General features: G+C 51.8%; 2 protein-coding genes across 2 annotated transcripts in view; one reads left to right on the forward strand and one right to left on the reverse strand.

Moving 5' to 3' along the window:
• IST1 (IST1 factor associated with ESCRT-III) overlaps positions 1-3,213 on the reverse strand; it is a 31,983-nt gene extending 28,770 nt beyond the window's left edge. The window contains exon 1 of the mRNA XM_056136627.1: positions 3,053-3,213. The gene's annotated coding sequence lies outside the window, so the exon portion shown is untranslated. The remainder of the gene's footprint in view (positions 1-3,052) is intronic.
• Positions 3,214-4,021: 808 nt separating this feature from the next.
• On the forward strand, positions 4,022-23,396 carry ZNF821 (zinc finger protein 821). The gene is made up of 8 exons (XM_056136749.1): positions 4,022-4,415; positions 5,021-5,084; positions 7,956-8,072; positions 16,323-16,448; positions 19,369-19,514; positions 20,019-20,123; positions 21,633-21,799; positions 22,470-23,396. Exons 3-8 carry the CDS (start codon positions 8,033-8,035, stop codon positions 23,125-23,127), a joined length of 1,242 nt encoding a protein of 413 aa, XP_055992724.1. The 5' UTR covers positions 4,022-4,415; positions 5,021-5,084; positions 7,956-8,032; the 3' UTR covers positions 23,128-23,396.
• The last annotated feature ends 2,282 nt before the right edge of the window (positions 23,397-25,678 follow it).

A 25,678-nucleotide genomic window follows, 5' to 3' on the forward strand; every position in this document is an offset into this window, starting at 1 on the left:
TCAAACCCCACAATAAAGATAAATGAACCCTTATTTCGGCTAAAAATGACCTGATTCATATAGGGATAAAGAAAAATACTGCTGACTAAGCAGTTACTTGGGTTTAGCAATCACCACCCACCTTCTCTGCTCTGTATAATTTTATTTAGCTCTATAACATGTCAACAGTGAATTGTACCAGAACCAGCCCGTCATTCATAACAGTACCTCTACTCTCTGGCTGAACAGAACAGTTTCATCTGGAGGCTAAACTAATTCAGAACAACAGAGTGACTCACACTGTTTCAGTTGAAAATCCCGTTTAGTTGTTCAGAGAAAAATGAACATTTCTTTGATGAGTTAACCAGTAACTCTTTTGTGTGTATATGATTGTAACTAAGGGTTATACAGTGTTTGAACCTAAAATAGAGAAAGAATTTCTAATAGGCCTACAAGTCAAAATCAGTCAGGCCTGTCTGTTTTGTACATCCCCTTCAGCAAATTATGAAAAGTGAAGCAAAACCCAAAGAAGGAATGAAGAATAAAAGATAAGACCTGACATTGACCATAAACCCTAAAATATTCATATCTGACTTTTTATCAAAGAAGGTTGCTGACTCCTGCAACAGGGAAAGAACTCCAAATTGTGTAGGAAAGATGATGGACAAGGAGTAATTAGTTGCTGTTTTTTGTTTTTGTTTTTGTTTTCTGCTTTTTGGGTCACACCCAGCGATGCACAGGGGTTACTCCTGGTTCATGCACTCAGGAATTACTCCTAGCGGTGCTCGGGGGACCATATGGGATGCTGGGAATCGAATCCAGTCGGGCCGCATGCAAGGCAAACACCCTTCCCGCTGTGCTATCACTCCAGCCCCTCGTTTGTTTCATATTTTTAAGCACTAACATTTAAAAGGTAAAGGTAAAGGCCCTCCCGTTGATCGTCGATTTGCTCGAGCGGGCCCAGTAACGTCTCCATTGGAGACTTTTGTTGTTACTGTGTCTGGCATATCGAATACTCTCGGTAGCTTGCCGGGCTCTCCGAGAGGGGCGGAGGAATCGAACTCGGGTCGGCCATGTTGGCCGCTTGTAAGGCGAACGCCCTACCCGCTGTGCTATAACATTTAGAAAGGGAAAAGTCTCACACAGCTTTCAGGCCAAAGAATATAAGACTTAGGCCAGCAAGACAGTATGGCAGGTAAGGTTCTTACCTTCCACAGAGCCAATCCCAGTTGTTATAAGCAAGACGATAAGATCTTTATTACTTATGCATGAATTTACTTCTGTGGTAACAAGAACGGAACCCAAGTCTCACATAGGCGAGTCTTATGCTTTACGTCTGAGCCATACTCCCAGTCCTTAAAATCAGAAAAAGTTTAGGAGCCAGAGAAATAGCTCAAAGGGCTGGAGCACCTGTTTTGCTGCAGGGACAAGGGTTAGAGCCCAAGTATCACATGGCGCCCCAAGCACCAATAGGAGCTGGGAGTAGCCCCTGAGCACCACCAGCTGTGGCACAAAAACAAGATAAAACACAAAGAAGACATAACAAGTGTAGGTGAGTGCAGAGGGAAATTAATGAATTCCTAATTTAATATTTCTCTCCACTGAATATAAGTGGAACCACAACACCACAGAGGCAATTCTGGAGCACAAGAGGGCTGTGAGAATAGCATTATTATGATCCTTTTTTATTGCAACTCAATGGAATGGAGCCAGCTGCTCAACTTTACCCAAAAGCTCAATAATGAAGCTTGGATGCTGCTTCTCACATCTTCCCTGCTGGTATTTCTATGAGGAAATGTCAACTATGTCAACTAGTGACATCCTTAAGTCACATTTGTATCTTTCAACCCAAGCTCACCAAGAATTACCCATTATAGAAGTAGGTTTTCATTGAGTCCTGCTGGCACTTGGGGGTCAGTCCTTGGGTCATACCTGGCTGTGCTCAATGGATCATCTATGGTTCCAGGGATTGAATTGAGGCTGGACATTTGCAAGACAGATGCTCTAACCTCTCTGTGTCTCTAGCCTTCCTGCTCGTGTTCTTCTGCAAAACTAAGAGCATGCTGATTGGATGAGAAGAGATCATTTTCTGAATATCAGGGAGTTAAAATTTTTAAATGAGGGCCAGAGGAAAAAAACTCATTTAGCTGACTGCATACTTGGCATGTGGGATGCTGTTTTTTTTTTGGGGGGGGGAGGTTGGGGGGGGCACCCAGCAGTCTTCAGTGCTTATTCCTGGCTCTGCACTCAGGGATCACTCCTGGTAGCCACAGGAGATGATATGTGGTCCTGGAGATCAAACCTGGGTCAGCTAGGGGCCCAAGCAATAGTACAGCGTTTGCCTTGCACACAGCCGACCGGGTTTGATCCTTGCCGTCCCATATGGTCCCCTGAGCACCACCAGGAGAAATTCCTGAGCGCAGAGCCAGGGGGTAGCCCCTGAGCATTGCTGATATGACCCAAAAAGCAAAAACAAAAAAGCAAAACCTAGGTCAGCTGCATGCAAGGCAAGCGCCCTATTGGCTATACTATCTCTCCAGTCCCAGGGAGGCTGAGTCTGACTTGGAACCACAAAGTCTCCCCAGCACCACCAGGGGTGACCGGCCAGCACAGGGACTGGAGCAACCCCTAAACAGTGTCCAGGTGTTTTAAATGCAAATTTAAAAGTTTCCTTGATTTTAAACAATAAATCTTATCTTAGATAGTCCAATTATAATAAATAATTAACAAATGAATGAATAAAATATTTGCCTTGGGATTAAGAAGGGCTAAGACCCTTCAGGATAGCTAATCGCACTAAACACACATGCATACAATGATATCTCATTAGAGATTTGTGGATAGGGCATTTTGCAAGAGTGCTTTGTGCAAGTACTAAGACTTGTAACTTCGGATACACAGATCAGCATTCTCTTGAGGCTAGTAATCACAAATATTCATATAATACTTTCAGATATCAATTTTAGATATTCAGCACACCTCTCCCAAAGAAGAGAGACTAGAAATTATCACATCATCGTCCGCTTTACATTTTAGAAAGAAGAGGTTCAGAATAAGGAAGTAAATAACTTACTCCAAATCACCAGGCTAGTCAGTGGCAGTGCTGGGACTTCAAGCTGGGTCTTTTTGCGGTTGTTGTTTTTTGTTATGTTTTGGGGACCTCTCGGGCGGCTCTGGGGAACTCTCCCGGCTCTGTATTTGAGGGCTGCTTCCCGGGTGCTCAGTGCTGGGGACAAGCTGGATCTTTTTTCTTTCTTTCTTTTATTTGGTTTCCGGGCCACACCGGGTGACGCTCAAGGATCACTCCTGGCCAAGCCAGGCTGGGGTGGGGGTAGCGGGGGGACCGTATGCGATGCCCGAGGTCGAACCCGGGATGGGGCGTGTGCGGGGCAGACGTCCTACCCCGAGCTGGATCCTTAGAGATCAGGTCCCATCCTCCCTCTCCCGACAGCATGCCCAACTTGTCCAAGTCACGCCAGAGGCCGGCGAAGGCATTCTGCAGGAAGCCGGAGAGGAAGAAAAGGAAAGCCGGGAGGGAGCGAGAAGACGAGGATGCCCGGAGGAGGTGTGGGACTAGGAAATGAGCTCACCGCTCTCCGGGCCCGCATTCCCGCGGGCAGGGCCACGCACGACCCTGCTCCGCGTGAACCCTGGCCCGGGTCTTCAGACGCCGCAACTGTCTCCGCGGGGAGTCGGGCCGGCGACCCCAAAGCCTCGGGGAAACCTAGAGACCCTGACAGCAGAGCTCGGCCCCGCCCACCAGGGCCGGAGCCCTCTCCCCCCGCCCGCCCCCCCGCCCCGGGTCCCGCGGGCCGGGGCCGAAGGTTCGGGAGAGGCTGGGGTCCGCGGAGGGGCGACGTGCGCGGGGGACACGTGGGCTTTGTGGCGGTAGGCGACAGGAGCGGAGCCGAGGGGCAGGGCGGCGCGGGCGGCTCCGGGACAAGTTGGGGCTGCGAAGGGGCCGGAGCGCCCGAGCAAGCCGCCCAGCCAGGGATGCCGGGCGCGGGGCTCCCGTCCGACGCCCGCGATTGGACGCCGCCCTAAGCCCCGCCCCCGCGGACCCCTTTCCCCTCAGCCCCGCCCAGGCCGCCGGGCGCGCGCGCGGGGAGGGGGGCCGAGCGGGAGGGAGGGGAGGAGAGGCTCGTGCACGCGCCCCGCGGGCTGCGGGCGCGCGAGCCGCGCGCTCCCGCCGCCCGCGTCGCCATCTTTTCCCCCCTCCGTCTGTCTGTCTGCCGTTGGCTTTGTCCGTCTGCAGCACGGCCCCTCGGCTCTCCACCGCCGGCTCGGCCCGGAGCCGCGCGACCGTCCTCCGGGGCCCGGTCCCGGAGAGCCCCGGCCCGGCCGACCCGAGCTGCGGCCCGGGGCCCATTGTCCGGCGGACGGTCCGTCTGTCCGGAGGCGGGGCCCAGGCACCCGGAGCGCCGCAGAACGCCGAGGTGCGGGGTAAAAGCCAAAGAACGGGGCGGAGAGGCGGGCGCCGCGACTCGTCGCCCCGGGGCCGGCCAGGCTGCAGGCGGGGGCTCCCCGCGCCCCGGCTCGCCGCTGTCGCGCTTCTTTGTCTGCGCGTGGGGAGGGGGCGACGGGCGGGGCGGCGGCCCCGGGGGGCGCGAGCGGCTTGCCCGGGCCCGACTCCCGGCCGGCGGGGCGCGGGGCAGGGCGGCGGCGCGTGGGCGCGTGGGCCCGGGGCGGCCCGGCGGGGCCCGGCGGCCGCTGACAGCCCGGGGTGGAGCCGTGGGACGGCGACGGGGGGCGTGGGAGTGCGGCCCCCGGGTCCCCGCGCCAGCCCGTTCGGGTCTCGGGGAAGACGCGCCCCGGGAGCGACCTGTGCGCGCGCAGGCCGGCCGGAGAGACCCGGGCGGGGGGCGCCGGGGTGACCATCTGGGCCGCTGCACGCGCGCCCCACGCCAGACACGGGGAGGGGACTGCGAGGCGGCTACGTGACCAGCCTTCTTGTCTCCTCTCTCTCTCCCTCTCTCTCTCTCTCTCTCTCTCTCTCTCTCTCTCTCTCTCTCTCGCTCTCGCTCTCGTTAATTTTTGGCAGACACAGAATAGCCGGGATCCAGGCGAGTTTACTTTGCTCCGTGGGAACTGCCGCAGAGCTGGAGGTGGGGAGCGCACCCTCTTTTCTTAAAGCTTGGATCCCCCCCAGCCCCCGAGGTGGTTCTGGTTTTGCCTTGGGGTTTTCTTGCCCAAGTCAGTGGTGTGCAGTCACACCTGTGGGGGCACTGGGACGGGGCTCAGGCCGGGGACGGGGTTCAGTTGAGGGCAGGGCTCAGGCTGGGGACAGGGCTCAGGCAGGGATAGGGGCTCAGGCTGGGGACAGGGCTCGGCTGGGGTCGGGGTTCAGCTGGGGACAGTGCCAGGCTGAAGACAGGGCCAGGCCGGGGTTGGGTCTCAGCTGGGGACAGGGTTCATCTGGGGAGGGGGCTTAGCTGGGGAAGGGACTCAGGCTGGGGAGGGGCTCTGCTGGGGGTCCGGGCTCAGGTATGCCGCTGGCCCCATCCCGAGGCGACTCAGCCTCGTTCCAAGCCGCCACATCTGACTACCTTTGAGAACCAAGCCGGGGAGACCTGAGGCTCCCGTGCCCGCCGTCTTCCCACCCGTGTTCATTCCAGATGGTGCCGTTCGGGCTGCGATCCAGTTACTTTTGTGTGCGTGTGGCATTCCGGCTTGGGAACTGAGACGGTGTGAGAAGTGAAAGGGAGTGAGCTGCAGGGCAAAGTGCCCATGGGTTTTATTGGCTTTTACTGCCTGTAAAACAGGCAGAGTCCTATCCTCTAGATATCCTCCTGTGCGGTCCGCAGGTGGCCTGTGAGGACCATTTGCTTACTTATGACTGATTCCCCAGAGAGCCCATGCGGTTTTTTGTTTTGTTTGGGGGTTTTGTTTTTGGAAGAGGGGAGCTTTTCCTTGTTGTTTTTTTTTCCCTTGACTCCTCAGGTGTGAAGTCCCATTGGGTACCATCTGGTCACTTCCCCATTTGGCCACTAGGAGGATTGCGAGATGCCGAGGACATTTGCGACTTAAATATGCAGATATTTATCTCTGTCTGAGGACTCTGAGCTTTTAGTATTGAACTCTTGCAGCGTTGCCATGATCTGAATAGAGCCGGGCTCTTATTAGTTGGCCTTCCTACAGAAGAAGCTTTCTTACCTTCTCCTCACAGTTGCTATTTCTGATCTATGCCCCCAACCCCTTCCGGTTTGTGGTTTTTGCTGTCGGTCAGGGATTGCGCTCAGGGTCTTACCTATGTGAAGTGTGTGTTATGCCTCTACACTATATTCCCTGGCCCAGTTTCTGGTCTTGATGGGAAGAAAATTCAGAGTAAGATTTTTTGTTTCTTGTAGAGAAGCGTTTCTATACATTTTAGAAGAAGAAATGATAGTCTGCATTTCATCACAGCTTTGTGATATCCAGGAAAAACCCACAAAGTGGAAAAGTATAAAACTCATTAACTACTTCCGTTACTAAAACAAACACTTGATTAGAAACAAATTATCTATATCAACAAAACTTTGAATAGATGTATATTACCATCTAAATAGTTGAGGAGGCAGCTTACTGTATACATTGGAGGTTTTTGTGTTTTTTTTTTTTAATTAAAGGTCTGAAAAAAGAACTGTGTTTGATACGCAGCTATGATAGAAGACTGCACTTCCTCTGGAGGCCCATCTTGCCATTTGCGGTTTCTTTCTTCTTTTGGTAAGGGGAGGCAGGGTCTGATGATAGGTCTGAGCTCTTACTAGCTACCTAGAGGGTGGCTTAACAAGAGGCGAGTCTCCACTCATTGGAGCGCAGAGCAGAGCTATTAGTGGGAGCCTCTTCCCTTGCCTCCTGAGGCAGTAGGCTGCAATTTTGCGTTTGTTTATTCATCGTGAGTACAATTTGGGAATGCAGGAACTGAAAGAAAATTTAGAGGGCGACCTGATTCGCCTTCTTGGCATTGGTAGGAAAGAGGATCTATCTCATTTTCATCTGTCTGCCCGTTCACTCTGCCTCACAAAGGGAATTTCATGGCTTCCACCAGTAATCCATTTTGGACTTCCTGGCATTGCTTTACTGCAGGGGATGTCTCACGATTACCCGGGAACTCCAGCCTTGAGCGGCTCTCGCAGGTGCCTGCCTCTGCAGTGCTTCTCTTTGCGGTTTGCTTTGGCTCTTCGCGCCTCTCACTGCTCTTCTGCAGCCTGGGTGGAGAGGGCGCTTCTTCCCCCTGTGACCTCCGGTCCAGAGAGTAGGAGCCGGGCGAAGATTCAGAACGGAAACTGAATTGGTTCTCAACACTATGAACAGCTTCTGGCCCTGGGGAGACGCTGAAGCCCATTTTCAACACCGGACATCTGCTGGGCGCCTTTGCCCTGGGGTCGCGAGCACTGAGCCTGCATCCCCACAGGCTCTGTTTCCCATGTTGTTTTCCTTCACAGATGCCTAAGCGTGATGAGACATTTCCCTCTCACAGGAATGTGATGCCTTTGTCGCCTCCAGGTGAGATAACTGCTTGAAAAAAAAAATGTCTGGAGGCTCCCATTGGTGCAGATTCCAGGCCTAGTGCCCAGTGGGATTGTGACATGTGAGCTGCCGACCTCTTCACTTCCTTGGCTGCCTTTCACCATTCATGGGCTAATGAATTGCTTGGACCCTCGTTGCTTCCAGTGCTAGCTGCCTTCTTTTTATTTTTTCACTTCCTTTCCTGTCCTCTTAAGTCATCTTGATCGCTTAGCAGTATTCTGGATGCCACAGATGGATTTAGTGTGGCCTTCTCGAAATCTTCTCGGGAGCTCTCCATCTTAAACTTCTTGGGACCTTGATTATTCTACTAGAGTTCTTCTTTTTCTTCCCTTTCTTTCCTCCTTCCTTTTCTTTCTGTCAGTTACTTGTACCTGAGGCATTTTACAAGCTCAGTATCTTGTTTTATTCTCCAGGCTTTATATAGTCTCTGGTCGCTGGCATGCTCTCACACAGTCCCTGTATTGCAGGTCGGGACCTTGCGTGGAGGTAGCCGCATCTCCAGTGGGGAAACTGGGAACGGCCAGAGCACCTGGATCTGGGAAACATGTCCCGTCGGAAACAGACAAATCCAAATAAAGTTCACTGTGAGTATTGGGCTCCATCCTCGGAGTCTAGGGAGAACCTTGGGGGTTGCAGTGGAGGGGCGATCTTCATTCAGGAGACAGATTCAGCCCCTCCGGTTAAAATGTGTCTGATTGCTTGAGGAGGTATAGAGTTGCCTCCAACAAGGCGCCCTAGGTTTACCCTCAGGGTCCAGGTTATAGAATACTGACAGTGCTAAGCCTCGTGCTGGAGGCCAGGATGGTAAAGCAGGAGAAGGGGGTCAGGCTGCAGCAAGCCACGGGTCCTGATGATGAGCTCTCTGTCACTAGTATGTGTGAATATAGAGCACGCGTGTGCACACGCACGCGGACACACACACACACGATGGCATATAGTAAGTGCAGCCAGCTGTAGTGCAGACATTGAAAGACATTAAGAGAACCCCCCTGAGGCGCTGGAGCAATAGTACAGTGGGTAGGGCATTTGCCTTGCACACAGCCAACCCGGGTTCGATTCCCAGCATCCCATATGGTCCCCCGAGCACCGCCAGGAGTAATTCCTGAGTGCAAAGCCAGGAATAGCCCCTGAGCATTGCTAGGTGTGACCCAAAAAGCCAACAACAACAACAAGAAAAAGACTCCACTGAACTGACAGTGAGGGAGTGCTTGGGAGACACGCCAAACCATGAACCTGAACAGGGCTTTTAGAGATACAACGGAGTTGGCTTGCTTTGTTGAGGTGCCGGGCATCAGACCCTGATCTCATACATGTGAGGCATGTTCTTTGTCACTGAGCCACTTCCCTGGTCCTGAAGACAGAAGGTAGATTTTGAGAGGGAAGTGGAAAGGGTGAAGGAGTTAAGAATCAAGTAGGGACATGATGTAAGCAGATATATAAAAGGGGGCGCATGTGATATATTCGGGGGACATGAAGACTGTGCAAATTAGGAATTCCTTTTGTCCAGGCATCATAGGACGTGAGGTTAGAGGTGTTCAGTTTCTGCATGGTTTGTAGAAACCAAGATGAGTTCGCGCTTTGTTCTGTGCACAGTGAGGAGCTCCCAAACATTTCTGAGTTGGAACAAGGAGGGAGCAGTTGGATGCAGTGTGTTACAGTGTGGCTGATTCACATGTGCGCACTTGAGAGGAAACAGACCAGGGATGCATTATTGCTGAGGTTATTCCTCAGTGTTTTCACATGGGGGCTTTGTCGTGGTCATTAGCTTATAACCTTGAGACATTAGGGATTATTTCCTGTCTGTACTCCTGCATTTTCCCTCTCCTTTAGTACTTCTCATAAAGGGTGTTTGCAGATGCTTTAGTAGGGGCAGGAAACGTGACTCAGTGGTAGAGCACATGCCTCACAGGTATGATGTCCTGGGTTCGATCCCTGGTACTGTAAATATATATATATATATATATAGTTTTAAATAACAATACATTTTAATAGTACATTTTTCAGAGAGAGGAGAGCCACACCTGGCAGTGCTCAGGGCTGGCTCTGTGCTTGGAGATCACTCCTGGTGGGCATAGGGGATCATAGGCGGTGCTGGGGATCAAGCCCAGGTCAGCTGAGTTTAAGGCAAGCGCTGTACCCTCTGTCCTATCACTCGGACCCCCACATTTGTCTATATTTAAGATAGGTAACTTCCTATGTTCTGGGAGATGGGCATTCTCACCTAGCTGTTTATAAAGGAGACAGATCATTCAGTAGGGAGGGCAGACTCGCTGGAGCACAGACACACCTGAAAGGAATTCGGGGTATGACATGGAAGAGAAAACAGGATGATGGTGTGAACCATTGTTGGGTTACACTTGGCTGTGGCATACCACAAACTGCAGCAGCATCAGTGTGTTAAGATTAAAAAAAACAAAAAAAATCCCCTCTCCATGTAACGGACTGTTAGTTTGGGAGTTAAGATAACAGGACTAAAATTGATTAAAAGCATACTGCACACCAGCCACCACGTGGACATTTCTAGGCACGGGCGAATCGTGGGATGCTGCTTAGTGTAAAAGTGGTCACCTAGGAAGGATTTAAGGATGACTGCTGAGACAGTAACGTGTAATGGCCTGAGTGCGTGTGAATGGGGGGAGGGGAGAGAGAAAGAGAAAGACAGACAGACAGACAGGAGGGAGAAAGAGAGAATAAAGCACCTCTAGCACGGGCCCTCCAGCACAGTGGTTGACGTTGTCTTCTCTTGAGTGAAGGTGAGTATTGGTAGAAGACACAGATTGCACCCCGGGGAGGCAGGGCAGCAAAGGCGCTCTTCATAAGATCATTGGTTCACAAGATGCTAATAGCGGTGAGCTGACCTGTGAAGGCCCTGTCCAAAGAGAATGGCGAGATTGGAGGAAAGTAGCTCGTGGGCATGTGGCATGATTGTGGCAGGGCCAGGGGAGCCACTAAAGGCTAGCGTGGCTTATGCTTGTGTCGACGAAGCATTCCTTCCTGCAAAGCCAGTCAAACCCCGGGGGAGCCAGTGGGTGTTGGACACAGAACAGGGGAAAGAGGAGAGTGTCACTCGTCATCCATGGCATAGAGCCAAATGCTAATGAGATGAGGGATGTTGGCCTTGCAGGGGAGGCACGGGACTCTGCTGGCCCCAGGGACTGTGAGCGGGAGCGTTTAGCTGCCGTGAAGTGTAGCCCCCCACTGGGGGACCTGAGCAGGGAACCACGAGGGCCTCACAAGGGATGGACTAAGCCTCGCCTAAGAAGAGAAGACACTGGAAATGGTGCTGGAGGCTGAGGACCTGCAGTTGCTTTACTAGCTGGGGGCTGAGCTGGCCCTGTCTTCTCAAAAAGGTCAGCGTCTGCTTGCTGGGAAGTAATGGCCAGGAAACGTAAGCGCGTTCAGACTTCGGACTATGTCTGTCTCCTATTCCTGGCCATGAAATGGAACCAGTCAGATGTATTGATTTGAAGGTGTTGCTCGTCTATTTAAAGTCAGCGGAATGGACTTAAGGTCTAGGAGGCAGGAAAGCCTGCAGAACCTTTGTTTAAGTATCACAGCCATTCCGCACTAGAGCAGAATAGTGACTGAGTTTCATTAGGTCTGCCTCTGGGAGGATGGTGGTGTGGCGGGAAGCTCAGAGGCCACTGAAAAGAATAGAAGGGGCTGGAGGGATAGCACAGCGAGTAAGGCACTTTGCCTTGCATCCTATATGGTCTCCCGAGCACCGCCAGGAGTAATTCCTGAGTGCAGAGCCAGGTGTAACCCCTGAGCATCGCCAGATGTGACTCAAACCCTGGGGGGGGGGGGGGGGGGGGGATTCTGATTCCCACTTCTGTCGGCCAGCAGCATTTGTCCATCTCCTTGGGAAGCCAGCAGACGGGCTGCTGTGGTATTCACTTTTCTCAGGACTGCTTATGTAGCTAAATCACTACCCTGGTCTCTCCTTACCCCAGACACACCCAGACCCGCTCGGCGTTTTACCCGGTTCATTAAAGGCTTGGCGCGGGCTCTCAGAATAAAGGTGCAGCATCCTCAGGCAGAGGGACGCTGCTTGCTGCCGGCCGAAGAGCTCGTCCGACCGCTCCCCCCCTTCTTCCACTCTCCTTCTCCATTCAGGCTTTGGTTTCTGGAGAGGTTGAAAATGGAGTCCCTTACAAACACTTTGATTTGGTTTATTTATACCAAACACTCAGGAAAGAAAATGCTTTCCTGAGAGATTGTTTTCAGATTGCAAATATCTACTTGACTTTTTCAGTTTCAGTTTGCCTTTAAAGAGACGGAGGGAAAAGGGCTTCACAGCCCTCCCCCCGCACACACCCCCCTTCTAAACTTAGCAGAACTTTCTGCATTCACTGTCAGCCTCCCCATGAGATAAGTGGGTGTCTCCACACCCTGTGATGGCACCTTGGCTCACAGACCGTCATCTAGAAACAAGGCCCTGGGCCCCTCCCTCCCGGTGCCAGCCCCCCTTCTCCTGAACTCGACACCCACACTCTCAGCATAGGGGTCAGCTCTGCTGCTTGATTTCAGTTAGTGAGAAACCACATTCATTTAACTGCAGCCAAGGAATCGAGAGAGAACCGTAAAATTGCTGCCTCTAGTACTGTGGCATCTGGTGCGTCTCATCTGTTCTCCAGCCCTGCTTCTGTGACCCTGTTCTTCCTTGGTCTGATAAAAAGGTAACCAAGTCCGACAAAAAGTATATTTGTTGTTATGCCCCCCACAGAAGGTGAGGTAGCAGCTGGCTCTATCTGTGGAGCTTGGAAGACTCTCAGATATAACAGGCAGATAAATGCCCTTGTTAATAAGATGGTAGCCTTGCCTTAATACCCTGTGGCCTGGGCAGAGGTTCCCATCGTATTCGGCTACCGCTTGCTTTTCAGAAAAGAAACCACCCGGGGCCCACTTGGCAGTCTTCCTTGTTGAAGCCAACAAGCTGTGCCCAAGCGCCCAGCTATGCTCAAGCCCGCTACTGCCCAGGTCCAGTGCCTTCCAGGGCATGGAGTTGCCCCCTTTGGGAAACTTGGCTAGTGTTTCTTTTGGTTTTTGGTTGATGCCCAGGGTGGGGTGGCGGGTGGGGGGGCAGTCCTTGCTGATAGTTCAACTTTGTGATGCTGCTCAGGCTCTGCTGTGCTGTGACCACCTTAGTGCTGGGTGTCTAGGGCTGCACCCAGCAATTCTTGGAGGGGAGCCATATGGTGCCAGGAACTAAACCTGGCAGGGCGCATGCGAGGCAGCAGTGTCCACTTACTAAGTAAATACAACGGGCCAGCACGTCGCACTGCCTACTTAGGGACAGCCCTGGGTGGGCCGATGGAGGGGTTAGATAGGACTACTGAGAGTTCCAGCCAGCAAAATCACTCCCTCTTAAAAATGCATGCCTGGGGGCCGGAGAGGGCACAGTGGGCAGAGAGCTCATCTGGTACCCCGCCAGCCTGCATTGGATCCCCGGCATCTCATATGGCTCTCCAAGACCACCAGGAGTTATCTCTGAGCACAGAGCCAAGAGTAAACCCTGAGCACTGCTGGCGTGGCCCAAAAACCAAAAAATGTCTCTTATGTATTTTGCTTTATGTTAATTAAAAGAGGAATAGCCTTTTGTTTATTCCTTTTCTGGGGGCCACACTGGCCAATGTTCAAGGGTTTTTCCTGGCTCTGCACTTATGAATTACTCCTGCTAGGGCTCAGGAGACCATAAGAGATGCCAGGGATTGAACTGCGGTCGGCCGAGTGTAACACAAACACCCTACCCACAGTACTATTGCTCGGGCCCAAGAGGAACAGCTTTGAGGAATAAAATTTCCCTGGTTCTTTCACGCCATTCATTAGGAATGGAGTGAAATATGAAAGCACCGCTTTTGCAGACTGGGGTGTGGCTCAGTGGTAGAGCATGTCTTGGCATATGTGAAGCCCTGGGTTCAATCTCACACGTGACAAAGGCAAAACAAACATTAACAAAAGTGACTTTTCTTCCCAACCTGCCAAAAGGAAAAGGAATAACTGAATGAATTTCTCCCAACTATCCCTGGCAAAATTGCCAGCCAAAGTTCTGTACAGGAAAGTCATATTGAAGAGACTCCTGATCTGTGAAAGCCTAAATATTTAGATATCCCTAGACCAATAATTTTTTACTTCAGTTTGATGAAGACAAAACTTAATTTCAAGCTGATCTCAAAAGGATGTTCCTTTTATAGGTTCTTCTGACAATGCAGAGGTGACCCCTCCTGAGGGAAAATGTCTGTTTCTAGTCTGTTTTACACCCAGTTCCTTTCTGGCTAGAGACTGGAGGTGTCATTGAAGATGACACTGAGGACCAGCCTGATAAACATCTGCTGTTGTAGACTTTGCTCCCCGGCATCCGTCATAGCTGCCCATTCTCTATCCAGTAGAACTTAGTAACTATTCCAGTTGCTTTGGTCTTGCTGTTTCAGTGGAGTTGACATGGAGAAATGAAATATTTCACTTCTGCAAAGAGGGATGCGGTTGTATTCTTCCCTTGAAGTCATTGATAGCCAGTGTATTGTCAGACATTATGAAATGAATCAAAAGCAACTTATTACTGGAAGTACGCTTGGATGCGAGCACCCGACTGCCACGCATAGTGCCGGCTAAAGAAGACACTCAGGTCTGGTCCTCATCACTTGGGGGCAGAAGCACGAGAATGAGGGTTTCTTCTGTCACCATGAGAATCTGGTTTCGATGCCCAAGTTGTATATGTGGGCTCCTTCTGGTATGCAGGGAACACTAACCCTGCGATCACATTGTGTGTGTGTGTGTGTGTGTGTGTGTGTGTGTGTGTCCCACCCCCGTGCCCAGAGACAAGCCTACAAACTTCCGAAACTTCTGCTTCTGCCTCTGCTAGAAGATAGAAAAAATATGGAGGATAGGGGGAGGAATTAGATATTAGCTCTTGTCAGCTTTAATACTTAGACTTGTTTTCTCCTGATTAAAATATGGGTAAAACAACCTACCACAGAGAATTGTACAGAGAACTGGGAAGACGGACCGTCTAGGAATAAGAAGGCCAAGCCAGTAACTCTGATCAGGTCTCTGGTAGCGAGAGAACTGTGAGAGGTGAACAGCTGCTGGTGGATGCCTCAGATCGTGCGAAGCCCACTTCCCATCCCATCTCTCACTGCCTGGTGCTGGTCGCACAGGTCAGCCTCCCTGTCCATTCTCATCAGTCTGCCCTCTCGGAACCTGAGCCTGTTTGCTTGCCTCTGTCTCCAGGAAGAAAATGCCCAGTCTATTGTCAAACTTGTCACCAGGGCTTTTATTCTGTCTTGGTGGCTGGAGAATGGGGACCGCAGTTTCCACTCTGACTGAATGGAAACCTCAAGAAACCCAATTCTCTTTTCTCCTTGGGCATGGCCTCTTGGGAATAAAAGTACATTTCAGTGTTAACTCTTCAGTGACCTTTCGGGTCACAAGCCGAGTTCATCAGATGTCAATGCATAATCAAAAATAGAGGGGCAGAGCAATAGTACAGTGGGTAGGTCGTTTACCTTGCATGTAGCTGAACTGATGTTTGATCCCTGGCATCCCATGTGGTCCCCAAGCACCACGAGGAGTGATTTCTGAGTGCAGGGCCAGAAGTAACCTGCACATCACCAGGTGTGACCCAAAAAGCAGAAACAAAAACCCCACAACAAAATAAAAAAAAAGAACAAGGTTTTTGGACACTCCATAAATAAGATGTTGTTTTTTTGCTTGTTTGTTTGTTTTACTTTTTGGGTCACACCTGGCAATGCACAGGGGTTATTCCTGGCTCTGTGCTCAGGAATTACCCCTGGCAGTGCTCAGGAAACCATATGGGATGCTGGGAATCGAACCCAGGTCGGCCGTGTACAAGGCAAATGCCCTACCTGCTGTGCTATTGCTCCAGCCCCTAAATAAAATGTTTTAAAATTTTATCTCATTGGTTCTCAAAGCCTAGATAGAATTTTATTTGTTACAAATTAGGTAGCTTACTTGGGAAGTTTATTTCTCAGCCATGTGAGTTTTTGTTATTCATAAAGTTTTATATTCTATCCATTAAGATTATATTGTATACATCATATATTGTTTTTGTCAAATCCACTATTCAGCCATTGGTGGATTCGTTCGTGTCTAATTCTGATAGGCATTAGGAAATTAAGGAAGACTTCCCAGAGCATGTCCTAGAAATAGAATGCTGAATGATGAGATTAGAGAGATTGTTATTTCGATTACTTGAAGCATTGGTTTCAGTTAGACCCTGAGGCAGAGTCTAAGCTTACATAGTAAGATTCAGCAGTCAGACCCAGGTTTGTTGCCACATTTTTGTCCCATCACTCTCCCTCCTCTTGCCTCCATCTCCCCAGTCCTGATGGAAGGTTTTAAGCAGAATTGGGAATCTGAAGTTCATGTGGTAAGGCCGCAGTTGACCGCTTTTTGAAAGGAGTCAAGATTAGGAGGCTCGGGCCAGAGCAATAGCACAGTGGGTAGGGTGTTTGCCTTGCACGCGGCCGACCCGGGTTCGATTCCCAGCATCCCATATGGTCCCCTGAGCACTGCCCAGGGGTGGTTCCTGAGCGCAGAGCCAGAAGTGGCCCCTGTGCATTGCCAGGTATGACCCAAAAAGCCAAAAAAAAAAAAAGATTAGGAGGCTCTAAGAGCAGGAGATGCTTCCCGGAGCATCGGGCTCACTGCCCTGAAGAGTAGCTGCACCAGGAGCAGTGGGGCAGGTTGGCTCACAGAGGAATGACCCCGCCTGGCTTGCCTCCTCCCTTTGATCGGTTTGATTTCCTAAGCAGCTTGGCTGGGGGATGTGCTGCCCAGCTGGTGGCCTGACTATTTTTCCTTGTGACCACCAGGGGATCAAGTATTTGCTGGGCTAGAAGAGCAAGCCCGCCAGGCGATGATGAAAACTGATTTTCCTGGAGACCTTGGCAGTCAGCGACCAGCTATCCAGCAGCTCAGAGATCAGGACTCCAGTAGCAGTGAGTTCTGCACCTTCTGGTAATGACTCAGGGCGATGGGAGAAGAATGATCAGAGTGTGTGTGTGCTCTGGGGGTGTGCATGGGGGGAGAAAGACATGAAGGAGGAGACGGCACATCCTCACTGCTCCCATAGCTATTCTGGGTGTATGAACACGGTGGATCCAAAGGGAAGGGACAGGTCTGGCATTATATTTTAACTCCTGGCCTGGACTACTGGACACAGTGCCATACTCAGATCTGTTTGTGATGATTGTGATAAACAAGGGCACAGAAATAATTTCGTACTCGAGCAGCCCCTGGGTTTAGGCCAAATGAGAAAAACAGAAACCCTAGCTCTAGGATCTATTCTTTCGTGATTAATGAATGTTCCGAATGTCAGTACTTTCACAAAAATGTGTATTTGAGGATCCAGTTTTAATGTTTCACAAAAGGACTGTGGTGGGGGTGGAAGAGTTTGGGGCCACACCCAGCAGTACTCAGGGTTTACTCCTGGCTCTGTCTGTTCAGGGATCACTCTGGGCCGTGCTCGGGGGCCACATGTGATGCCGGGGATCAAACCTGAGTTGACTGAGTGAGAGGCAAGTGCCTTAACACACTGACTATACCGTCTCTCGGGCTCCTCAAGAGGATTTTCTAAACTGGTGAGGCTTTGTAGGATAAGAAAATGCTACAGTGAAGGCTCCTCACACCAAGTCCCAGGCAGATCCTTGTGATTAAAAGAGAAAGAAAAAGCAGTGGCGGGTAATGGGGTGATGGGGTGGGGCCCTGTGTATTGTTCCTTGACTTGTTTGAACAAATTAATTATTTGTTTTGGGGCTACACCCAGCAATGCTCAGGAGTACCTCCTGGCTCTGTGCTCAGGAATTACTCCTGGCGGTGCCAGGGGACCATATGGGATGCCGGGGATTGAACCCAGGTCAGCTGTGAGCAAGGCAAGCCCCCTATTCACTGTACTATTGCCCCCACCCCCTGAACAAATTAATTTTGAGATGATTTTCAAGAATGATTGCCACACTTTACTAATCTCATCTGCCGATGGCTGGTGGTTGTAAATGTCAGTAGAGAGTGACATTTCTGATTTTCCTCCACATTTGGAGTTGAGAAAAACTAAAGCAGGAGAGTGTTTTTACACCTTCTAGCAACTATGTGTTCACTCAAACTAATAATTAAGCAACAACAGCAAAAATAATTCATCAACTAATTACTCAGAGCAGAAAAGTAATAATAATAATAGAAAATATTTCTAGAAGACCAGTGGGAACTACAATTCTGAGTCATAGGTGGGAATGGCAACATCTAGAAAAGCCTAGTAGGTCTTCATTCTAGAAAAGATGCGTCATCATTCTAGAAGAATTATTAGGAAAAACCTCAGGGGGGTGGGCGACTGCGGAGCTTAGTACAGCAAGCAGGGTGTTGGATCCCTGGCATCCCATATGGTTCCCCAGCATCACCAGGAGTGATTCCTGAGTGTAGAGCAAGGAGTAACTTCTGAGCATGGATGTGACCCAGAAACAACAAAAAAAAATTTTTTTCCAGGGCCAGGGAGGTAGGTCAAGTTAGAGCCCAGGCCCTGGCAAGTGTGAGGCCTCGGATCCCTGGCACTGCCAGGCCCATGAACCCCACGGGATAAGCACCAGGCTGGCAGACCAGGCCAAGCATCACCAGGAGTGGCCTTTATACAAAAATAAAAAGGAATGGAAAGAAGTTCTAATAATGTAGTTGGAATTTTTTTAATTAATTACAAATGTATACTTGCTCTATTATTGTCTTAGACCAAACTTACAAGTTTTCCAAATGAGCTGGGGAGGGGCTGGGGTGTGTGGTGCCTTCGATCACGAAATTAGCCTGGATCTCTTGCTCAGTCAGGCCCAGGGGTCTTGGGGAGTGGGGGCAGGCCTGCTGATGGACAGCTTCCTCTCAGGACGGTTTTTCTTTTGAGAAACAGCTCCCTTTGTTATCATGGGGCTTACTTTCGCTCATTCCCCCCCACCACCACAGATTTTAGAACTATTAGGGGAAAATAAGTCATCACAGATCTTGTACATTCCCCCTGCCACTGACACACCTCCCCAGAGCCACATCCTGCACCCCGCAGGGAAACAGACTCATTTCATCGTTCAGTCACAGAACTTGTATTTCACCCTAAGGAATGGTTTGTTCCTCCCACCCAATGCATCCAGCTATCTACCAGATAAGCTGAGTCCACAGAAACCAGGAACTTACTGAGCCAGGAAGGCTGAGTTACTCGCAGGGTCAGACAGTGCAGGGCTCAACGTGCGTTCCTGGCGGGCTGGAGACCTAGGTTTAGTCCCTGGCACCGCGCACACACGGAAGTGAAATACCACCGCCGACTGCGGGCGGCTGGTACTGTGCTGATCTTCCCACCGCACTAAAGGCCCTTGTAAAGCGATGACATTCTGAATGAATTTACTACCGCCTCACTTTTTTGGTAAGGGTAAAGAAAAACGGTGTTTCTGTACATGTGCCTTGGGGCTTGTTGGGAGAGAGAAGAGGTGAGTGGAATTGGATGCTCTTGAGAAAAGAGGAGCCGTGTGTTGGCTCCGTGGAGAAATGATGCAGAGGCTACAGGGAAAGGGAACCATCAGGGAGGCGGCGTGGGGAGGGGTGCAGGAGGGGCCTGTGGAGTGAGATGCTGGGAACCGTGTGTACGGGGGCTAACCTTGAACATGACATACAGGGCTGTCCCCATTTTCCAGTGGCATTTTGGCTCAGGCTTTCTCTTGAGAGTATACGTGCGGCTGCAGCTCAATACAGCAGTTCCAGTGATTCACACCCTCCTCAACACTGATGCAGACGCACAACGGGAATCTCAGCATGTTCCCCACGAATTCCAGGGAGGCGAGCGACTGAGACACACTCCTCTCGGGGCCAGAGGGAGTGACCATTTGTGTGTTCCAGGTGACAGTGAGGGTGAGGAAGAGGAGACCACACAAGATGAAGTCTCTTCCCACACATCAGAGGAAGATGGAGGGGTGATCAAAGTGGAGAAAGAATTAGAAAATGCAGAGCAGCCTGGTGGTGGGACCGAAGTGGTAGACAACAAGGCAAGTGACAAATCTCCTGAGTCCGGGCGCCCCTCCTCCTGGCTCAGCGACGGAGCCTCCCTCGGGCTGTGTGTGGGTCGTCTTGGAACCTTCCCAGCCCAGGTCCCCAGCAAGCCCCTGAGCGCCCCTCCCACCCATCTCACTCCCCTACCTGTTGCAGTTCTGCTTCCACAAGAGCCCCCCATTTCTTTGCAGAGCAAGTAGCCCCCTTAGGAAAACTAGGAGCTTACTTGCCAGTGTGTGTGAGTGTTACCCGAGATGCTGAGGAGGCCTGCGGGAAGCTCAGCCTTCCCCTGCAGTTTGCCTTACAGAAAAAAAAAAAATAATAACTGCTTTCTGGGACAACTGGAGAAAACAAAGATGGAAGCAAACACAACTCCCTTTCCCCTGGGATTTTTTTTCCCCTTGTGTCTCCAGCAGGAACCACGAGGAACATGTCCTTCAGGGGGCCCTGGGGAGAGCCTGACACCCAGCCTCACGAACTGTCTGCCTGTTCAATTGTAGGCCGCGGAGAATCTGAGTTCCGACCCCTTACTCGGACTGTGCCAGTGTCCTCTCTGCCAGCTAGACTGTGGGAGTCGCGAGCAGCTGATTGCTCACGTGTACCAGGTACGGCGCAGGGAGCTGTGAGCCCCCCAAGGAAGCTCAGCTCTCCCAGAACACGCCTCTCGGGCCCGGCGCGAGGGCTCCGGGGTAGAAAGCATGCTTTGCATAATAGCGTGAAGGGCGGGAGAACGGGTCCTGAGTAGGAAGCTGCCGCTGTGGGAGGAGGGGAAGGGACCCTTCGACACAGGGGGAAGTGGTCACTCCGGACTAGGACCGGGTGCCGAAAGGAGGAAAGTGACATGCATGAAACCCTCACAGTAATAGTGTTGTAAGCCACAGTGCCTCAAAGGAAGAAAGAAAGATTGAAAAGTGCCTGGAAGAGAGGCAGGCTGTGGGGCTGGGAGGGACACTGATCGGGGCCAGAACATTGTATCCTCGAAAGGCAATCATGAATAACTTTGTAACTTTGTAATTCATGGTGATTCAATAAATGAACCTAAAATGAAGCAAGCATGCTTTGCATGTGTGATGCCTTAGAGGTCCCGGGTCGGCCTTCCTACCCCGCTTGCATCCTCAGGCCCGCGTAGAGAACAAGCAGGATATGTGAGTATTATATTCTGGGTGCCCAGGTTGACATAGAAAATAAAAGCGTCCCTTTTTTTTCTAAGTTATGAAATTCATATTTTAAAAAGGGAAATAGATACCAGAACACATGCATGCATGTGTGAGGCTCTGGGTTTGATCCCTGGCACCAAAAACTGAAAAAAGTGAAAACCTAACATCTATTAATGAGGGCTTTGTCTTAAAGAATGAAGAGAGTTGACACAAGAAATGCTGGAGAAAGCATAAATAAGGCGCTCGGAATGAAAGGCTGCTGTGTTCTCTGTTTTTTGTTTTTGGGCCACACCCAGCAGTGTTCAGTGTTCCTGGCTCTGCTCTCAGTGATCACTCGTGGCGGGCTCAGGGGACAACATGTGGTGCTGGGGACAGAATGTGGTCTGGCCGCATGCAAGGCAAGCACCTTACCCACTGTGCTATCTCTCTGACCCCCGGGAAACTACAGTTTTAGTTTCAGTTTTGGGGTCACCCTCGGTGGTGCTCAGGGCCTACCCCTGGCTCTGCTCAGGGATCACTCCAAGAGGACTCAGGGAACCGAATGGGGAGCCCAGGATCGAACCCGAGTCGATCATGTGTAAAGCAGTGTCCTACCGACTGTAATATCTCTCTAGCCCCCAGAAGACTATGAAAGAATAAAGGGAGGACAGGGCACTGAAATTCTCCTGGGTTCTAGACTTCCTGGCCAGCATCTAGCTTTGGTCCGCCTTGCTCCCTTGACGCATCTGCACTTGCGCCTGCTGAGACCTGTCCCAGCCCAGATACCTCTCCCCATGTCCCCTGTTCTCCAGATCAGCTCCAGGTCCCAGATGCTGTCCCAGCTGAGTGCTCGTCGGGTGGCCTGGCCTGGAGTCTCTGATCCTGAGGTTCGGGGAAGGGACCTTTCCCGGACAGGTCTTGCTTCACGGCTGTGGCCTGTCCGGAGCCGCCAAGCTGACAGTGGGTTCTGTTTTACAGCACACGGCGGCAGTGGTGAGCGCCAAGAGCTACATGTGCCCTGTCTGCGGCCGGGCCCTGAGCTCGCCAGGGTCACTGGGTCGCCACCTCCTCATCCACTCCGAGGATCAGCGGTCCAACTGTGCCGTGTGCGGAGCCCGCTTCACCAGCCGCGCCACGTTTAACAGGTGAGCAGGCGTTGCGCCCTCGCCCTCCCAGCCTGAAGCAGAAGGCAGCTCACTCCCGTCTCCCAGGGAAGAGGAAACGTGCTCTTCCTTGGGCTGTTCCCAGAGGGAGAGGACGTCCCCTGAGTCAGAGCTGAGTCTAGAAAAAAGAGGAGCAGGGAGAAGTTAGCCCCAGGAGCCACGCTGCCCCGGTTCTGAGGGCAGAGCTCCGAGCACTATTGGCATTCCCGTCCTACTGGGTCTCCCCTCAGGGAGGACCCCACAGCCCTCCTGTGCAGTGTTCTGGCGCCCTTAAAAACCCGTGGTGAGGGGGCTGGAGCAATAGCACAGCGGGTAGGGCGTTTGCCTCGCACGCGGCTGACCCGGGTTTGATTCCCAGCGTCCCATATGGTCCCCCAAGCACCGCCAGGAGTGATTCCTGAGTGCAAAGCCAGGAGTAACCCTTGGCGAGGGCAGTCTGTTTTCTGCTGCTTGCCACGTAGGAGGGCTTTAAGACGTGGCTGCATGACACCCTGGCCCAAAGAAAAGCCAGGCTGGGGCATTAGCGGCTTCCCCCCACCCTCAGGTTGACCCCAAGAGATGAACCTGGGACTGCCAATGTGGTGGGCACCAGGGTACAGCGGGCTGGAGCCTGGCATGGAGCCGTGACCCATTGCGCACATTTGCTTTCCAGCGAGAAGCTTCCGGAGGTACTTAACGTGGACTGCCTGCCGCCAGCTCACAGCGAGGGCCCCTCGAGTGCAGAGGGGAAGGACGTGGCCGCCAGCCCTCTTGTGTACCCTGCTGGGGTGCTGCTGGTCTGTAACAACTGTGCCGCCTACCGGAAGCTCCTGGAAGCCCAGACCCCCAGCGTGCGCAAGTGGGCGCTGCGCCGGCAGAACGAGCCCTTGGAGGTGCGGCTGCAGCGGTTGGAGCGGGAGCGCACGGCCAAGAAGAGCCGGCGGGACAATGAGACCCCCGAGGAGCGGGAGGTAAGGCGCATGAGGGACCGCGAAGCCAAGCGGCTGCAGCGCATGCAGGAGACGGACGAGCAGCGGGCACGCCGGCTGCAGCGGGACCGGGAGGCCATGAGACTAAAGCGGGCCAACGAGACCCCGGAGAAGCGGCAGGCCCGGCTCATCCGGGAGCGGGAGGCCAAGCGGCTCAAGCGGAGGCTGGAGAAAATGGACATGATGCTTCGAGCCCAGTTTGGCCAGGACCCTTCGGCCATGGCGGCCTTGGCAGCCGAAATGAACTTCTTCCAGCTCCCCGTGAGCGGCGTGGAGCTGGACAGCCAGCTCCTAGTGGGCAAGATGGCCTTCGAAGAGCAGAACAGCAGCTCTCTGCACTGAGCCACGGCCTCCTGCCCGTCCACCCGGCCCACGGGCACGCGCGCCGCCGGCCACGCGCCGTCCTGGCAGGCACGGGTCTGTGCGGGTGGCCGTGCGCGCCCCTTGCATGTGGGAGCAGGGCGGTGGGTTCAGGAAGGAGGCGGCTGCGGGCAGCTCCGGGCCAGGGGGCGGGCACTCCGCACGGCGGGCACGGCATGCTCGCTGGACTGTGGGGCCCCCGGGGCCCAGGGCATTGTGAGGGCAAATAAATTAATTTTCTCTTTGCTGGCCCTCTTCTGGACTTTTTCTCGGTGTCATGCTAGCCAATGAAGGAGTCATGGCAGAGAAGCCTGGGGAAGTTTCCAGGAAGTGACGTCTGCAAATTGTCCTTTTCGGACAGAGCGTGCTCAGGCTGTCGACACAGTGCCCTTCTATGGGCCTCTGCAAATTAATGGCACATAACCGACATGAAAGAAAGAACTGAGGCCGGATACGGCTCAGCAGTAGAGCGCTTGCTGTGAAGCCCTGGGCTTGATCCCTGGCACTACACACATATGTGAAAGAGCCAGTGACCTTTGGAGGGCCCATTCCCATAACCATAATGAAAAGCTACAATAAATAGCTTTTAAGCTATATAAATCCAGCTTTCCTCTTCTGGCCGCAGATGGGTCAGAATGACAGCACAAGGATTAAGGGGCTTGACCTGCAGGAGGTCAGTCCCCGGCACCACACAGCCCCCAGTCACCACTGGAAAGAGCCCCTACGCACCACTGGGTATGGTTCATCACCACCCCACCTTGCATCCCCAAATGCAATAGACGCTTTGCGCATAACTGGCATTTTCCAAGGAAGATGCAGCATTTACACTGTGTGTGGGCTGGTTTTCCCAGCAGGATTGTTAACTTTAAAAATTCTACCCCACACAGCAGTCAGGAATATGTTCCCAAAAAATAGCTGCAGTATTTTGGTCCATGGCACCAAGGAACTCATGTTTGAGAGCAGAGACACTCTAGCGTTTTATTTATTACCCAGAGCAAGGTAGGACAGTGAGACCCAGATAGAACTCTCTTTGTTTTGGGTCACGCCCAGTAACGCTCAGAGATTCCTCCTGGCTCCACACTTAGGAACTTCTCCTGGAGTGCTCTGGGAACCATATGGAGTGCCGGGGATCAAACCCAGTAGGCTCTGCGCAAGGCAAACGCCCTCCCTGCTGTACTATCGCTCCAGCCCCTTAGATAGAACTCTCGAGCTTTCTAAACAGCCCGAGCGGGGGCAGCTGCAGGGACAGAGCTGGTAGTGGAGAGGCAGTCAAACCACGGCAGGAACTGGAGCTGAAGTCATTCGCAAAAGTTCCCTCCTAGTCGAGAAGAGGCACAGAAACTTTCCTTAGCCTGCACCAAAGGTTTGTGCAGCCTAGATAATTATAGATCGTGAGGTCCAGAAGGAAGTGGCCCAGTTAAACTGTAGCCAGAAAAATAACTATGCCAGGAATGTGGATCTCTTCTAGGATCGTCACAAGGAGTCCAGGGCTGGCTGGCCGCAACAGGTTCAAGGCTATTCTGCGCTACTAACTGGTCTTCACTAAGCAGGATGGTTAGACATTTGTTTTGAAGAAGGCCATTTTAATACACTTATGAGGTACTGAACATTAAAAGTAATTGAGCATAGGCTCGGAGCGATAGTACAATGGGTAGGGCATTTTCCTTGCATATGGCCAACCTGGATTTTGATCCCCAGCATCCCATATGGTTTCCTGGCACAGCCTGGAGTAACCTCTGAGCACAGCTGGGTGTGGCCCCAAAACGATAAAAAGTAATGGGGAGGGGTTGCTGGAAAGATAGTTAAGTACAAAAGGCAGGGTGCTTGCCTTGTACACTGCTGACCCAGGTTCAATTCCCAGTATCCCATCTGGTGCCTCAAGCACCACCAGGAGTGAGTCTTGGGTGCAGAGCCAGGAGTAAGCCCTGAGCACCACTGGGTGTGACCATAAACCACAAAAATTCAAAACATAAGATTTAAAAAAGGCTCTGTGCTCAAGTCCTATATGGAATGCTTCAGAATAGCTGAACACTGTGTGTCAAAGATAATTCTGATTATTACATAAGCCATCCCATTTATTTTTTATTTTTTTGGCTTTTTGGGACACACCCAGAAATGCTCAGGGGTTACTCCTGGCTGTGCACCCAAGAATCACTTCTGGCGGTGCTCAGGGTACTATATGGGATGCCGGGGATCGAACCTGGGTCAGGCTGAGTACAAGGGAAATGCCCTTCCCGCTGTACTCTCGCTCCGGCCCAAGCCATCCCATTTAATTTCACAACAGAGTTCATACAAACTTAGTTATGTGCATTGACTTAAACATCTGCACTGCTGTTACTAGCTGTTTAACTTTGGGCAAGGTATCCAATCCGTCCTGGTTTCACACCCACAAAATGGAAACACTGGCAGCAAGTCAGTGTTAGTATACAGTGAGTGTCCCTAGGCACCTCACAAGTGTTCTACAGGCTTCCTCTTTTCATTTTTTATTTTTTGTTTTGTTTTTGGGCCACACCCAGTGGTGTTCAGGGCTGAC

The sequence above is a fragment of the Sorex fumeus genome, unplaced genomic scaffold (assembly GCF_029834395.1).
Source record: "Sorex fumeus unplaced genomic scaffold, SorFum_2.1 ptg000122l, whole genome shotgun sequence".
Taxonomy (NCBI): Eukaryota; Metazoa; Chordata; class Mammalia; order Eulipotyphla; family Soricidae; genus Sorex; species Sorex fumeus.